Genomic DNA, 17,397 nt, shown 5'->3' with positions numbered 1-17,397 from the left:
CCCAGGCACACTGTCCTTTCCTCCTGAGAAAATGCAGCTGCACGTTGTCCTCCAAACCAGACACAGTCTGGCACAAAAACTGATTATCACAGTAAATTTTCCCAGGATGAAGGGTATTTTTTATTGCTGGTTGCTTTAAGCACTAGGAAGAAAAAGCAGAAAGATTGATCTGTGCATTGACTTCTGTCAAGCTTAGAGAACAAATGGGAAATACTCAGAAGTAAATCTTTTCTCTGTGGCAAGATAGTAAAACGTACAGAGAAAAGAGATGTGGTACAAACATGTTTACAATTATTTTTCTAAAGCATTCACAAAAGCTGTTGTGTTTGGCAATGAATTTAATAGTCACTCGTGTTGTTCAACTCTCCACCTTTAAATAACCCTCCTAAATTAATTAGCTGTATCATTTTCCTTATCAGGTCCGTGGTGCCTCTACAGGAAAAATGACCAGAGGTGTGTGCACCTCCCATATTTGCACACTGTAAAATTACCTCTAGAACAGAAACAGGAAAACCCACCCCTTTTAATTTTGTACTGATTAGTGCATTCCCCAAAATAAGAGCATGGAACAAAGCCTTCCTGTCATTTTACCTTTTCTTTGCCAGATTTGGAGCACTTTTGGTGCACAAATCAACGAGAAGAGTCCCAGCTGCAGAACATGCACTGGCTCCAGCAGCAGACAGTGTCTGCAGGCTGCTCAGTACCAGTAAGTCTCTATGGGTTCTGTCTAGAAAAAGCCATACAGGAATCTCAGGAGAGATGCATTGGTTTAGCTGGGCTATGTCTACCTTCCATCAGTAGCTTGCTGTTTTTCTTCTCCATCTTCATTTTACATAATTCTTCTTAGGAGTGAATTGACTTAGGCTCAAAGTTCAAAATCCAGGCACTTCTGGAAAGTTTTGAACCAGACCTGCATATGAGCCTTGCAAATCCAAATGTCATTTCTCCTCTATTACATCTTTTTTTTTTTTTTCCATTTTTCTTCTCAGAGAGGAAGATTCTCATTTTTCCTGTAACTCCTCTAAACAATAATGCAGGATTTGCTTTATAGGTTCAAATATTTCACTTGACCACTCTCAGCTGCTTCAGAAGATGGGACCACCCATGCTGAAAATCTCCTCCTGCTGCCTTTGCTTCCTCAGCATCATAAAGGCACATTTTCATTTCGAAGCAAAGGGCCCTACCAGTTCCTCTGTGTGACCTGAGACTGTGAAATTGCTCTCCATAATCTAAGTGCCAAAAGAAAGACCCAACGATCTCTGGGATCTAAACTAGTCTAATAGAAACTTAACAAGTTAGACTTCTCTGGAGAACTTCTTATTCTCCAGAGGCCTTGCCAACAGATCACAAGAAGATACAACAGACCAAGAAGATAAATACCACAAAAGACAGCAAGGTTGTAAATCCTTGTAAATCCTATTCTAAAATGTCCTACATAAAAAAATAGTCACTGTAATCCCTACATAAAGAATTCACTACTTGTAAAGACTGTTTTAAGAAAGGAAACATTAAAAACATCTTGTATATTAAGTGATATTAGATTTTTCAATTTTTGTCCTAAAACTATTTTATGCTTTTGCATACTGAGTCTTCTCTTTATTTATTTATTTATTTATTTAGTGCAAATTGCAGACAAACATATAATATCTGCATACTGGAAGTGAAGAACAATTAATATCATTGAGCCACATTCTGCACACACTTACTTTACTGTAAAATCCAAGTAACTCTGCTGACCTCAGTGGGTTTAAACTGGATTTATAATGAAACAAAGAAATTGTCCTGTACTTCCCCTGATTAAGCTTCAAAGTCATTTACTTATGACCTTTTCTGAGTACAAAGGCATTTCAGACAGTGTTACATAAGCATGTTGCTAGCTACATTATGTGGCTTCAGTTAAAAAGCCAGGATGGCAACAATTACAGCTTTTTCTTCTTCAATCTTCCTTAATATTGCTGGGACCAAAAGGCAAGATTTTTTTTTATAAGCTATATAATGTTGTTTTGCTTACTGATCCCATTCTCTGTCTCAGAGAATCATAAAAGGTACATCTAGAAGAAATTTACTGTGTGTCATAGTTCATCTCCCTGCAAAATACCAGATTTTCCCTTTATTTAACATTATTTTCACCAGCATCCTGCTAAATGTCCCAAAGAATGCAGCCTCTACCACTTCTCAGGAAACTATTCAACATTCTTGCCAGGATCTCAGGCAGAATAAGCGTGCTGTCCTTGGGACTGTGAAATAGCAGCTTGGTCCAGAACAGTATCTGATGTGCTTAGAAAAACAGTAGGAATGGGAATAAAATAAAAATACCTAAACCAAGACCAGGCCCTTGACATGTACCAGAGACAATGCAACCAAACATCTCAGAAATTTTATCACTTTGCACTACACCAAACGTTATCTCTCTGGAAAGCACTCTCTGTATTCTCTGTCTGGGAAAACATATCTCTCTCTCAGCTTCACTCGCTGACGTTAGCACCCAGCACAACATTCCTAACACAAAAGATGGCTCCTGAAACCTGATGGCTTATTTTTGATGCTACCCCTGCACAAATCATTCACATCTGGGAGCACTTGTGATGTTAGGTGTGGCAATATCAGCATCATTGAACTGGTGTTCTGCACTCAAAAAGGTGAAAACCTTTAATAATAAATACAGGAATATTATTAATAATAATACAGGATTTGTCACAAGGATATACCAAGTGGAAACAAAAAAGATCATGGATTCATGCACATAAAAACATACTGTAAATTATGATTTTCTGTTCTCTGGTCACTTATCAGTTGCAATGTTCTAATCTACGTGGAACATGTTTTGAGTTTATTAAATCCCTCTGTCTGCATGGAAAAGGAGCTACTGCCTTTGTTAAGTTTCCATTAGTCTATTTATTATTCTTACTAGAGTAACTCTAACAAGAGGTCTTCCATTAAAAGGCAGTTCCTCTAAAAAACAAGTAGAAGAGCATTAGTTGTATTTAATAAGTGTATGAACCTAGATATTTTTGCAAGACAGATGTACCTTTCTATCTTAAAAAAAATATAACCCAATTGTGTTTTATGGCACTCATTCACAATTTGCTGTACCAATGTAGTTTTTACATAGAATTACCCTGAATTAATCTGTATTTTCAAATTTATTTTCAAATCTTTATATTTGAAATGTGAATTTCACGTATTTGCATTCATATTTTCATGTTCATGTTTCGCACACACTTTGGACATAAGCCAGAATAGAGCAGGATGCCCCTGTTTACTGTAGCATCTACAAAACCACTCCTTTCTAATACAGTGCTACTCTGGTTTCACGCCCATAAAATTCTGCAGGACTTTGTAGGACTGTAATAAAACCTTGCCATTTCCTGTACTGTGTTTACAGAGTCACGGAACAAGAATCCATGTCCTCACCACAACAGTGAGGCTGACACACGTTTGAGAGAATGCCAAGATTCATCCTCCAAAAAAGCCCTGTGAAGTTCAAGATCAGTTCATAAGCAGATAAGGACAGCCTTTAAAAGGTCATGTCTTAAGTATTTCATGTCTAAGTATTTTCTTCTTCCACTTCTGCTAAGGCTGACTCTGCTTCCAGTGAGCTGTCACGCAGCTTTGGGTTGAGGAGGGGAAGGAGCGGGTAGGAATACATCCATTTCTCATCTGGCAGTGGGCCAGCAGACTCTAATGCACATTTCAGTCACATTTCCCCCGTAAGGAGTACAGTCTGAGCACCCTCACATCTGCCAGTGCGAGAGCCAAAGGCACATGGGGCCTACAGCAGGAAAGGTGCCCAGATCTAACCTCACCTTGGGTCCCGCTGCTTAGGTATCACCTCAGCGTGCCTCTTCCATGCAGAGCACCTGAGGCCCTTCTCCAGAGATCCCACCCACCCTCGGTATTCTTATTTTCACCCTGAAGAGCTGTGATTTGCAGTCCTGCAGGTGAAGAACAAGCCGCCTTATAAACCTTATCTTGCGAAGTTTAGGCCTCCTGTTAACCCACAGCTCATCAAAACTGCTTCTGTGCAATGTATTTCACGTTACCAACTGGGATAAAAATGCAGTTGAGATGCACTGCATTACCACATATCATACTTAAAATTATAGGCAAATAAAAGCAAGGAACTATGGAGAGCTAAAAATAGTGGCTATAAATGCTTTTTACTTGAAAACCATATAGACCATGTCTCAGTCCCTTCTGTGAAGTTAAAGGATAAAGCCCACAGCAAGCTGAGCAGGCTGTTGAAAAGGACTAGGCCAAATAGAGGTGCATTTCCAACACTGATATAAAGTAGGATGGGAAGCCAACAGGGCAGGTACACCAACATGCACATCTTGGGGACACATGGTGGCAGATACCCTGCTAGGGACAGCGGTGGCAGGAAGCCTTTTCTCTCCAGTTGTTCCAACTACAGATAAGGAGTGTGATAAGGACAGCTATAGACTAGGTGAGGTAACATCCCTCGAGTACTACAGCATCTTTATTTCTCTAGATAACCTCGTTTTTTAGCCGAAGAGCATCATTCAGAAGGCAGATGGCTTGTAGTGGCACAGAAAGCAACCCCCTCACAGCTTCACCAGCAGCTACCGTGTAAAAGTCCTCACCTTCCTTTGCAATGAGGTCATCCAGAAGGAAGGAGACTCGGTATAAACGAGAACTTCCCCTCAGAAGCAACCAAATATACATTACTATAGAAACCATTTGGTTATTTGCTGAAAACATGAACATGCTTCCTTTGTCTCGATGTATATTTTTCCATAAATGCTGAATTATTTATACATCAGCAGGACCATTACCCTGTGAAAAGACCCGTTTCTCTGACATGAGCTTGCAAATGATGCCTTGCATGATACCAACCAGAGTGCCTTCCTGGCTGGCTGGCTGCTAGAGAGCTCCCATTACTTGCAAGCAATGCTCTTTTAAGACCAGCTGACTCTTGAATAAAACAGGAGACTTTTCTGATTGTTAGGCTGTAGAGAAATAAATAGCCTGTTTATAAAGAAGTCAAAATGTGGTGTTTGATTAATGATAGGGTGGTCAAGTGACACTTCACAGGCTCTGATAATAATATTTAGACCCTTTTAGTCATTTTCTATGACAAATTCAAATCATGCTACTACAAGGCTGTGTACGTCATGTGTGTTTTTACCCCTTCACCTCTGCATTCACTCTTACCAACTACCTAATTTGGTTTTTGGCCTTTGTACACCCCAGGAAACTATTATCCCATAGAACTCCCCTTTTCATACATATTATTTCCTAATTAAACATAGAATTCATTATCTCTGCCTTTATAGCCTTGACTAATGACAACAAGTTGACCTTTACATCTCTTCCATTGCCAACACCAGGAACAGTGTTTTGGGCACTGCTTTGTTTATTCCATTAAAAGTTCTGTGTCTGAACAATGCCTCCAAGCTTTGCCTCTCTCATAGCTTGGGGAAAGGGGCTGGCTGCCTTCACGGCAGCATTCCTGACTTCTCATTGCCTGGATGTGCAAACAGCTCTCCAAGTCCTGCAAACACAAGAGTTTGGGCTGAACAAAGAGTAGACTGAAGAAAGATGCCTCTCATCTCATCATTTGGCTTCACAGTTACTTCCTCAGCTCCCAGTGGCGTGAGCCAAAAGCTCCCTGATGTGCAATAAGCAAGCAGGGCTTAGGAAGCATAAATGGCAAAACAGAAAATATTCTTTGAACACCACGGAAGAACTGTACCTCCTGTGTGACAGGTTTAAAACAAAAGAAACACAACCCTTCTCCCACAGGTGAGTTGAGATGTAAAGAACTAGGACTTTGAGCACTTCCATGTAACAACTCACAAATTAGGGATTTCTTTACCTCAACTGACAGCATGCTTACAATGACAGGACTAATTTACTCCACTTCAATTACTTATTTATGTTAGAAACTACAGCTTGGACTCTCCACCCTGCTCCCCTCTGCACAAAGACCGGGTGTCCCACCCCGTGGTTCTGGTGTCAAGCCCTGCTCCCCGCTTTGGTCACACACTTTCCTGCTTCATTTGAGCCTACTGCGGCCTGGCGACTGCCCTGGCCCCAGCCCCAGCCCCAGCCCCAGCCCAGCAGCCTGTTTTCTGCCTGCTTCCTGATTTCTCCCAGAACTGCCCCATGATCACTGCAGTTAGACAAATAAAGGAATTTCCAGTTTAGAGAAATTAATTATCTCTGAGGTAAGTCTAGTGAAATGCTTCTTCCTCCTGACGTATCTAATGGAAAATTCCAGGAAATCATCTGTTAAAACTGAGGAAAGTCCGCGTGGACATTTGCTCTGGCTGGAGACACAGATATTGCAGGACAGCCCTGGAAAACACTGCAAGGATGTTGCTGCGAGCTTTCAGAGCGCTATTTTGTCCCAGGTTTTAATTCAGGATATGCAGTTTTCCTGCCTCCCCGAGTCACGGCTTCTCAGCAGTTCCTGGCTCCGTGGGAGGAGGATGAGACCAGTGCCTGGGGCCAAGACGCAGAGTTCCTCCACTCCTCCATGCACCCCTTCTGCATTGCCTGCCCTCCAGGCAAGGCGTTCCCTGCCCACACCACTGCGAGCCCACAGGGCCAGCACCGTATGTGTGGCCCTCGAGACATCAGTGCTGCTTTCCCAGATTTAAAAGCAGAGAGTAGGAGGAGATAAAAAGCAAAAGGACAGTGGTAAGCACGGCTGTTGTCTCCCAGACTGTGCCCTGCATGTTTTTCAAAGCAGAACCCTTCTGCTACTCCGTGCCTGTAAACCTCCTGGCTGGGGCTCTCCACATCACAGTTACAGGACACCAGCGTAGCATTACCCATCCTTATCATCTTAGCAATAACACTCACCAGAGAAGTGTTTCTTTCACGTGTGTAAAACAGATTTCCAAAACAAGTTATCTAAACACAGACAGCTATTCTTATTTTAACACTGTACAGATGAAGAGCCTTCTAAATAGTCATGTAATATAGTCCAATCATACAACTATGCCATAAGAAATATCTACTAAAAACTGTCAGAAATAACTGCTAGAAATATTCACACACATACCAGCAGTGCTGTCACTGGGCACATATCTTGTTTTCTGTAGACTCTTTGCTCAGTTTTTCTGCTCGTTTTCTCTCACGAGCCTCACTGTTGTTGCCCCATGTCCTCTCCTTCTCCAGATAATCGCAGTCACCTCTCACCTTCCTCCTCCTCCTCCTTTTACATCCTCCTCAGGGGCCATCCCTTCACCTTCTGGCTCACCTTCTCGCTGCTGGTCTTGTGTTGGTGGTTGCTCTGAGGAGCACTCCCTTTGCTGGAGCTTCCTGTTGCTATGTGACCTCCGTGCTGGTGCTCTGCTCTGCCATGCCGTGCCGTGCTGAGCTGTGCCAAGCTGTGCCATGCCGTGCTGTGCCGTGCCATGCTGTGCCACCTGGCCCTGCACGCCCCGCTCAGCCCCAGGCACCCAGCTTGCCTCCTGCCCTCTCCAGGTCTCGGCTTTGGGAAGCTGAATTACTGAACGTGCACAATTCTGAAAGGTGCAAGGCAGCTCATATAAAAACCAAAGATATGCTTGTGAAGGATTTAAGCCACCACAGGAATAAAGGCACTTCTCAGTCTGTGAGCAAAGCTCTCTTTTAAGAGAGTTTTTGTGCCTAACTGCTTGTAATGCTTTGTTTTGTAAATTCAAGTAAAAAAATAAATCTATTATGTGAAACTGTAACACCCTCCTCATCACACCAGCTTTGAATTATGTGCTGAAAGCTCCAATTGCAACCACTTGAGCGACAGGATGGGCTAACTACAAAGTGAGCTGGCAGCAGCGAGAGGACTATTTTGGTCGCTGGGTGCAAGTCACGTTAGCAGAGGGGCTGTCTGAGAGCGTATCCAGCAAGGCAGAGCTCTGCCCACAGCCTGGGTCCCACTGCAGGTTTACCTGAGGGGTTTGCGGGCACCCCAGCAGTGCTGCACTCCCCGGCGGGGCTCCTGCATGCACCTGGTGATCCTATTACTGCTGCCTATTCCCCCAGAAACCTACTGCAGCGCTGAGGATAAAAACATGTCGTGAGAGAAAAGTGCATTCAAATAATGCAATTGCTCACACCCACACCCAAAGAAGGAAAACATTTGTAAACAATTCTGCTTTTATTTATGTCGTTTCCATGGTTCTGCTCTGTCAGACTCCATCTGTGCTCTCCCCGAGACAGTCCTTCTTAACGCTGCACTTGGGCTCTGCCTGTAATTTTTCGGAGATTTAGGAAGTGTAACTTCATTCATGGGCTGAGCAGGGGGCAAGTACGAAGAAATGTCACTCATCCAAGATGACACATTTCGCTAACACATTGTAACACCAGGTGTCAGAAAGGGGAAAAAACGCAGAAGTCGTCAACAGTGACACAAAAGACCTCATGCCTACGCTGTAACACCCTGAGGTACTGCTGTGTTAGGTAACGTTACCTGCTCAAGTTTGGCTGTGGGCAATGAGGCTAGCCTGTAGACGAGGGGCAGAGCAGCTAAACCTATTTCCCTGAACGTCCAAGGAAGAATAGTGTTGTGTCCCTCAAGAAACGGTCTGGTCCTGTGCAGAGGAGGGTTTTGATCCAAGTTCTTATTCTTGCACACAACATGCATTTTATGAGGAGTGCAGTGCTTCTACCCACTCTTCAAACACCATTTCTACTGATTTGCATTGCTGTTTTGTAGGAAATGCTGTCCAGAGTGCAGGGTGTTTCCTGCAGATTAATGGCTGGATGGGAGTAAATGCTGCTCCGTAAGTAAGGTGAAGGATATTAACTCGAAACAGTCAATAAATCCTTAGGAAATGCCCTGACCTCTGTTGGTTATTGCTATTAAAAACAGAAAAGAAAAAAAAATCCCATGCATTTTTTCTGTATGACATAGATACCACTGGTATGTGTAGAATATATATTAGCAAGTCCTTTGGCTCTCTCTGTACTGTAGTCATCGCAATTTTCTATTTTGAGGGAAAGATGTGCATATGTGCTGGGAGGATGGGGGCAGGAAACGATTATTTCTTTGAAAGCTGCAGCTAGAAATCAAGGTTCAGCTTTTCATTTTCTAAAATGTTTTCACTTCCCTGTGGCATCAGTTTCTTAATTCTTCTCGTTGTTTAAAACTTCAGACTCGGGTCCTCTGAGCCATCTACTTCAACCCTTCCCTTGGGTGACTCCTATTGCTTCTGTCTCAGAGGACCTCACCGGCATACAGCTATGTGGTGTTTGTGTGATACACACATGTGCAGAGGAGGAAGTGAGAGCAGAAATGCGTAATCAGCATTTGAGAAGGCCGATGCCGGGCCCCTAACCAGGAAGCAGCTCAGAACATATGTGGTAATGGACAACGTGGGCAAAACTCAACCTGTACTAGCAGAGAGCTCTAAAAAAAAGAAGAGCCTAAAAGGAAGGTAGTTATGGCTACTTATTACCTATAGCTTTTACGGAGATCTTTGCCTTACAAACTTTTGCCCCCAGTGCAATTCGTTTCAGTGTGCCCTCCTCCTATCAATATCCTTTATGGACTCTTTATTGACATGCTTTTAAGAATCTCTCAGAAAAGACTTCAACTTATGTGAGGTCTACTAAGATTACAGCACCCTGTATCCCTCTTCCTCACAAGACATCACTGCACAAACTCTTCCAAGGAGTACTTACGGGATGACATCACCCTGCTGCCCATAAATCTGAAGAGAACGTTTGGAAAAATTAAACGGTGAAGACTCTAAGCAATGCAAGTTAATGAAACAATGCAGAGGAATCTTTTAACAAATGCCTTCCTGCCACACAGCCCAGAAATACTTTCAAAATAATGCTATCATATTTCCGTCAGAGTCAGCAGTAGATGCAATAATCTTCGGATAAATTCCTCTGCCTCCTGCATGACCAGCGCCTGAGGTGACTGAGAGGATGATGGAGGCACTGCGCAGTCCAGCCTCAATTTAGGTACTAGTGATGCACATTGGAAAATATCTTCTCTTTAAAAGCCTTAGTAGCAACATTTTAGATTCAGAGGCAAATGACAGGTCTATTTTAGTAGGGCAACTTTATTTACAGAGCCATGGAGAACTGAAAGATTTAACAGGCACAGTCCTGTCATTTATCACCTAGCATAGGTGGGCCCAAATTGCAACACATGACGTTTTCTGTCCTTTCTTTGGTCCTCTCCTCTGCCCTCTCAACATTGTTCACAAACGTTTAGTAGTCTACTGACAGCTAAACTTGCTTTTCTACGTGGCACTAGTGACCATTCCTAACACTGTAACTCCATTGATGAGTTTCTCCATAAAGGCTAGGAAAGTGCTGGGAGACAGCAGATACCTCCTGACAGTTTTACCTCGTACTGGTTGCCTAGCCTGTCCTGCTACCCAGACCACTGATCTCATCACACCTGAGATGTTTCTAGGAGCCAGCCTTGCCTACCTCCAGAACAGTGCTCTGTGAGCCCCTGAGGGAAGTGCTTTACTAATGCAGACCAAACAGCTCTCAGCTTCCAAGCCCTGAGCAGCAGCCTGCTCCTCAGATGGACTTCTCTGTACCGTGAATCTTTTGAAAAGGATTTAGTTTCACTGAGCCGCCATCTTACAGTGACTTGTTCAGCTTAGCAGCTCACCTTTCTTAGGCACTACTCGCAGAACTGACTTTCCTCCTTCCTTATTTAAGAATCTTTATTTATTCATTCATTTAATTTCCATGCATTATATGGCATGTGTGACTTCCTGAGCAGAAGAGCTCCTCCTCCTCTGGATCACCTTGATCAAAGCCATCTGCGCTCTAGGCCCTGTTTTCCTGAGACTTCTGGCCTGTACTCCTAATTTCCTTGAGTAAGATACAATCCTCCTCATCATCCTGCATATAAAGGTCTATGTTTTGAATATTAGATGAATTTTTAATATTTTGAATATTTTCCTGAGACCATCAAAGACTCACCACTGGGATCTCAAGCCCACCTGGTAGTGCTTCCTTCTTGGTTCTTGTTATTTTTAATACCTCTCTCAGCTTGAATATCTGAAGACAACTGCAATTGCAAAGTTTCTGACAGACTGGTTGATTTCCATTTTCCCCATTTGCTTGAGTTTTCTGCAGCATTTTTGATGGTTTCCCCATTCATAGTGCACATACTCCTTCACAGTGCCCCACTGCCTCTGCCTTTTCACTGCCCAGGATATCTTCTATCTCAAGTACCTTCCTAGCCTACCCAAGGCAGAATTTTTCAGGACTGATTTAATTACCTGTAGATATTCCTCAGCACTTTGCCCTAGGCTGGTTCCAAAAGCTTGTGGCTCACCATCTTTCCACAATCCAGTTTTATCAGATGATTTTGTCATCTTCTGTTAACATTTTGATTTGCCTTCAGTGCTCATGCAGCTATGAAACAACAGAAGATTTTCTGAAAACTGTCACTGAAGCAAACAGTGAGTGAATTTTCAGGGAAGAATCAATCCTGATAGTGTCAATTCTAGGTGGAATATCTTAGCTTGATTGTCCAGTTAACTGGAACGTTGTGACGCACATACAGGTGCTGTAGTAGAAGCTTGTGAAGAGCTACATGTTCAATCACACACTTCTCAGTTTATGGCTCTGCATCTGTACTTACTCATGACAAACTCTCCTGCAGGCTACCAGCAGTCTGGCTATGAGAGCCACCAGTCACACAGGCACACAGATTTCCTGCCCTCATAACACAACTGTTTGATTTCCAAAAGCATGAGAAGATTTCATGTATGTGAGTTACATGATAGACACTGAACAGCTAGACCCCGAGCTCCCCTAATGCCCTCTGACGGTCTTCAAAAGGAGAATCTGTATGTGACAGAGTCAGCTGGATTTAGGGGAACACCCTGCTTATCAACTCCAAACTTAATAACTCATCGCAAAAATAATAATAATAAAAAAAAAAATTAAACTTCATAGGGAGACATTATACAATAAAGAAATAATTATTTTTGCTCTATATAATGTTACCTTGTATAAATACTTTGCAGAAGCATCTATTTCAGAAGAGGCATGAGTTTAATGAAAGGTACAACAAAAAATCTAACCTTCACTTACATACCCTACCATTAAAAAAACATTTTGTGAATTAGATGGGAACTGGGCAGACAGACAAGTACAGACTCATATGGCTAACTAAATGCATTATTTATTATTTAGTAGAGCTTCTGTAATACAATTCTGTACATTGACTTATTTATGAAGCGCAGTAAGACAGACACCGGGTTAGCGTATGACCAAAGTAAGGCTCTGGATTCAGCTAATATGCAAGCTAATACTGAAATTAACAACTATGAGCCAAAAAGATGCCATAATGTTCTATCCACACCTTGAGAAATATTACCGTAAATATGTCAAAACAAACAGAGGAAGGCGCATATACTGACTGTGAAAGATGCCACCCGGCTGCCGGCCTCTCCAGCAACCGGAGATCTCGTGCACTGTAGGCAGCAGCCTACAATTTGAGAGCTCCCCTTTACAAGGAGCTCCTCCTCCTCCTGAGCACCCCTGGCCAAGCATGCACACCGTCACCAGGCTTGGCACTGACAGAGATGCGGGTTGGCACCGCCAGCACTAAACTACAATAATCCCTTAAATTAAGATTTGTCGCCAGACACCAGGAAGGTGAGTCAGAAAGCAAGATCCTGTTCTCCACGCTTGTCTGGTCTTCAGGCCCCGCTGGCAGTGCCAGTGGTGATGTCCATTAGCGCCAGCTCTAGCGGTAGTTTCTCTGACACCAAACCTTTTGCAGACTCATGGCAGGGGGACATACTGAATAACGGGGCTGAAAAATACCCTCCCCCTGGTTTGCTTATTTTAGGCAGAATGAATCTTTAAAGTGAAGATGCAGACAACAAAACCTAAAGCATCGCTGATGAGCATACAGCAAAATAAATTTATCTCTTACTCATTTCACACAGTAAACTGTAAAAATTTTGTCTTCTTTTTCTACTTTTCAAGTTAGCAGCTTTCTTTCAGTTCTTGAAGCTCACTCTTCCAAGAGGCGATAATGGAAGTATTGCTTGAGTAAACTGGGTTTTAAAAACTGACCAAAGATTAGAGATGTGTTAAGCAACGAAAACTTTTGGGGTGAGTGGAGGGAAACATGCAGCAGGCATTTCATCAGCTCCAAGGAGCAGTTGATATGTGGCATCAGTGGTTTCCTAAATATACAGACACTGAGGAAAACTGGGAGCAAAGAAGCTCCTGCGACTCTCTGCTGTCCTGTGGCCTGAAAAGAGCAGCCTTTATGACTTGCTCTGCTTTGGCGAAGTTCCCATATTCCCAGCAAAACAACTGCCTAGCAACCCACAATTTCCCACAACATTTCCTCACACACATTGTAAGCCCAGAAAAAAAGTACAGCACCTCATATTCTGTCCAGATAATCCCCTTATTTGAGAACTGTATTTAGTTCTCTGTACACATTTGGGGTCTAAGTAACGGGGCAATTGTAACAGGCTCTACAGGCAGAGTCAAACCGGCCCTGTCTGTGCTGCTGTGCAGTAACTCCAAACAGGTTATCTGTGTATCACACAGACAGCAAACTTGCTGCTTCCCTCCACCATATTTCCCCTAACAAAGGCAGGAAGCCATGACTGTTAGCAGAAAGGTACAGATATCCTTCCTACTGAAAGCCTTTTCTCTGAGCAGTAAGAGAGGTCCCTAGCTTACGCTCCACAACAGTTGGGAGAGTCTGTCTGAAGGCATAAATAATTCAGCAATTTAAAAAAACATGCTGCTTTGAGCACGTGGAATTGTTTTTCCAGTTTCTGCCTTTAAGGAGCGTTTACAATCACACACTGGAGCTACTAATGCCTACATTTTCTTACCCGACATCCCACCTGCAGCAGCATCTTGCAAGAGAAGATCTAAGCCACCTTGCTCACAGTTTCAGCACCAGTAAGTTCACGAGTTGCCTTGAACCTTGTGCAGCTGTCCCTGAACAACACGCTGACAGGACTGCCAGCTACCCAAATTTACCCACGTTATACAGAACCACAAACCTTCTCATCCCTCCAACAGCTACCAGGCTCTGAGAAGTACCGTAAGCAAGCTGCAAATGGCATAAATAGGACAACACTCTTCATCATACGCACAGAAATTAAGGCAGCAACTTACTTGCCGTCTTCATAACTTCCTCAGGAACCCTGTCTTTTCAAATGAGTGCAGCAGGAAATTGTGGTAATTACGGGTAAGCAACGTTTCTGCAGCTCAAACCACCGGCTGCAGAGTGCAAAGGCAGCCAGCGCTGGGTTAGTGAGCTACAGCTCACAGCCACCTCCCCTTCTTCTCACATGTACATCTTAAACAGACACCATGTGGGGAGAAGTTGCTTTAACAAAGGTCCATGTGCAATATGTCTGCGAAAGGCTTTGTTACTCCATGCTCGGAACAGTGATACTGACCTCTGTGAAATGCTCTGAGAGCCACAGATGAAAAGCATCCTGGATGTCTTATCATTTATTATTGATTTTATCTGGAGACATGTTCCTTGTCTTTATTAAAGGCAATATCGACCCTTTACTGCCTCGTGGACCTGCAGGGATGAAGGGGAACAGATTCAGAGAAGCAGGCTGAGGCAGAAGGCTGCCCACAGTGAACCATGACCTGGCTCCTACCTCCCTGCAACGAGGTTTCGTGGTAGGGAGACTGCTAGCTGAAACCCTGCCAGCCTCCACAGCCTTCAAGGCAGGAACTACAATCTCTTTTTTGTTTCCGAATTAGCATCTGACAGATGCAGAAGGCTGCCATTAATATCCAGCTTACAGAAATATGCATGTAAGGCTGTGAACCCATGGAAAAGCTCTGATAGCATCTGACACTGCAGGCGGTTTGGCACGTCTTTTCTAACTGGATTGCCTCACCAAGGTTTGTACTCCCAAATCTGCATTTTTGTCAAAGTCAGTTCGCAATCCCATTGGATAATTAGATAAGGTAGAGACTAGTGGCAGAGCAATGAAAGAGTAATGCAAGTGGATGAAATGTAGCTAGCAATGTCACAACTGTAAAACCAAATTCCGACTGCTGTGACACCTGAAAAGTCTTACAGGGACGGTGAGGTTGTAAAAGACAGCAGAGTTACAGAAAACAGCAGTTGCTCTTGAAGCAGTTGAAGGGCAGATCTAGCCTGCAGAATTTGTGTTTCTGGGCATGACTCAAGAAATTCACCAGCACCCTCAGGATTGCTGTCTGACTTTGCAGGGTTAGCACTTAGGGAAAAGTATTTGTAATCTGAGTCAGCTCCATGACATAGACTGCAGGAGGTCCTGCTTATGCAGCTACATATCAGACTGAAAAATCACTGGAGATGCACATGTAAAAGGAAACATCTGTTCCAGCAGCTCCAGCAAGTTAGCAATGCTCTGTTGCATAACACAAGTGAAGGATGCAGAGACTCCCTGAAGGAAAAGCTTTACCTAGCTTCAGTGAAACTGCATCTGGTTTCCTTGCATTTTCCCCCATTAAACACACCCAGTGTTTCTTCACTGCATCTGCAGATAGTCTGAGCAGCGCTGAGTGTCTGGAAAAACATAGCCTGAACTTCTGTAGAATACCTGGCTCCACGAAATACACCTGCCATGCAGGTTCATTGACACCATATGTAACTCTGCCACTTTCTGACGTGCCTGTGAACGTAGACACAACGGCATCTCCAGCCCCCAGCTCCCTGCTAACATCCTATCTGCAGATATATGAGATTCAGACACTGCTTTCTCAGGGGAGGGAGGGATGATGACTGCAGATGTCCTTGATGGTTGTGTGACTGGGTGTGTGGATGTGGATGCACGGCCGTAAGAGGGGGGAGGGGGTTACAACTGCAACAGGAGATCTGACAGGATCGGTCTGAGTGAAGTGAAAAGGCTGTCCCCTGGCACATCAGAAATCCTTCTGCAATTGATCCAGAGCAAAAGGCCCTTTTGCCCTTGAGTTTCATTTCCTCTCTGGGGTCCTCTCATTGCCTTAACCCTTTCACTATTTCCTTTTCAGCTGGCTCTTCACTTTCTGGCTTCCTAACTTCTCTCCTACTCCCCTTACTAGGATGGTAGCTAGTAAGTAGTGATATAAACGAAAACAATATCAAAGGCCTTTTTGTGTCATAATCGTTTCCTTTTCACTCCCTCTTCTTCCCTTCAAGGCAGACTATTTTATGCAACCCTTTGGGGTTGCTCTCTCTACCTTTATTTTTTCCCCTCACTCCTTTTTAAGGTATAACCACCATTTCTGTTTCCTCGGTTGAATATTGCTAAATCCTTTGCTGAACTTCATCCAGCCTTACTGTCATCTCTCTCTCAGCCCCTCACTCTGCCCAAGAAGCACCCGGTATTTTCAGCCATACTGCAGAGATGTAGCTGAACAGCAGTATGAGGGGGAGAAGAGGGCCAGCTGCTACAGGCTAGTGACCAGCTTCACCAAAGAGTGTGTGTGTTGTGATACCTTCTCTTTTAAGTGACTGGCTTTATATCTGACTCCAGAGCCCTAATCCTTGCATGGAACCTACAACAGGTAAAGAAGAGGGGCACCTGGACTAGCAGGAAATATTTCCAGCCTGAGCTCTGCCGGGTGTTAAATGCAGGTTCTGGGGGTTATTTGGTTGATTACCTGCAAGGTCCCTTTGAGGAGCTGGGTCTCATGCACCTAACTGTTCACTCCAGTCAAGCACTTCCATCTTCCCTGTACTCACAGATATCAACTCTGTCCTGAGCCTAGGCACCTGTGCCAGTCCCTATTCACACACATCATAGTTGCTACCTCAGAAGATCTCTGACTCTTCATAATCCACTCCTTGGAGCACTATAAGGAAGGTCCAGTTCAATTTTTACCTCCTTACAAAACATTGCAACCCCACGTTTTCCTATCTAGACACTATTATGTTCAGATCCTGGGAGAGAAGTGGTCAACTTTGCTGACTTTAAATGTGCATTAATATTTCCATTTGACTGAGAGCCAGAAGTCATATATCAGGAACTTCCCTGGAAGCAGTTCACAGGGAAGAGATGCCAGCATAGCCCTGAAAGAGCTATCAGCTTTGGCCTCAGCCTCAGCTGACTCTTCCCTTTGTCCAGCAGCGCATTACCCAGCGTTCCCAATGTCATTGCACTTCTGCAGATACATATCACAGCTATGTTAAGTGACCTGGGGGCTCTGTTTGTACTTACCAGCTTTTTATGGCTTAGGATTCACAAACTGGTGACTTTTTTAACATCTGATGGGATGGGTTTCTCTTGTTTCCTCCTGTTGAAAGTATTGCTCTTTGCACTGAATATTTACACATTCATCGAGCTTCTCCATAGCCTTGAAGCTTAAGCATACACCTGGATTTGAGGAAACACATTTATTGGTAGGATATTTAATGCTAAGTATTCACAAGAGAGGAAAGAAGTCTTATTTCCCTTCCCCAATCTACACAAATGGTCTAGC

General features: G+C 43.5%; 1 protein-coding gene across 1 annotated transcript in view; it reads right to left on the bottom strand.

The window, feature by feature from the left end:
• Positions 1-14,231, bottom strand: part of CEP85L (centrosomal protein 85 like) — a 143,079-nt gene extending 128,848 nt beyond the window's left edge. The window contains exon 1 of the mRNA XM_038177762.2: positions 14,098-14,231. Coding sequence (XP_038033690.1) covers positions 14,098-14,110 — 13 coding nt within the window. The 5' untranslated portion in view covers positions 14,111-14,231. The remainder of the gene's footprint in view (positions 1-14,097) is intronic.
• Positions 14,232-17,397: the final 3,166 nt, after the last annotated feature.

The sequence above is a fragment of the Anas platyrhynchos genome, chromosome 3, assembly GCF_047663525.1.
Source record: "Anas platyrhynchos isolate ZD024472 breed Pekin duck chromosome 3, IASCAAS_PekinDuck_T2T, whole genome shotgun sequence".
Classification (NCBI taxonomy): Eukaryota; Metazoa; Chordata; class Aves; order Anseriformes; family Anatidae; genus Anas; species Anas platyrhynchos.
The sequence above is the reverse complement of the archived record's forward strand: the minus strand, read 5'-3'. Positions and strand labels throughout refer to the sequence as shown.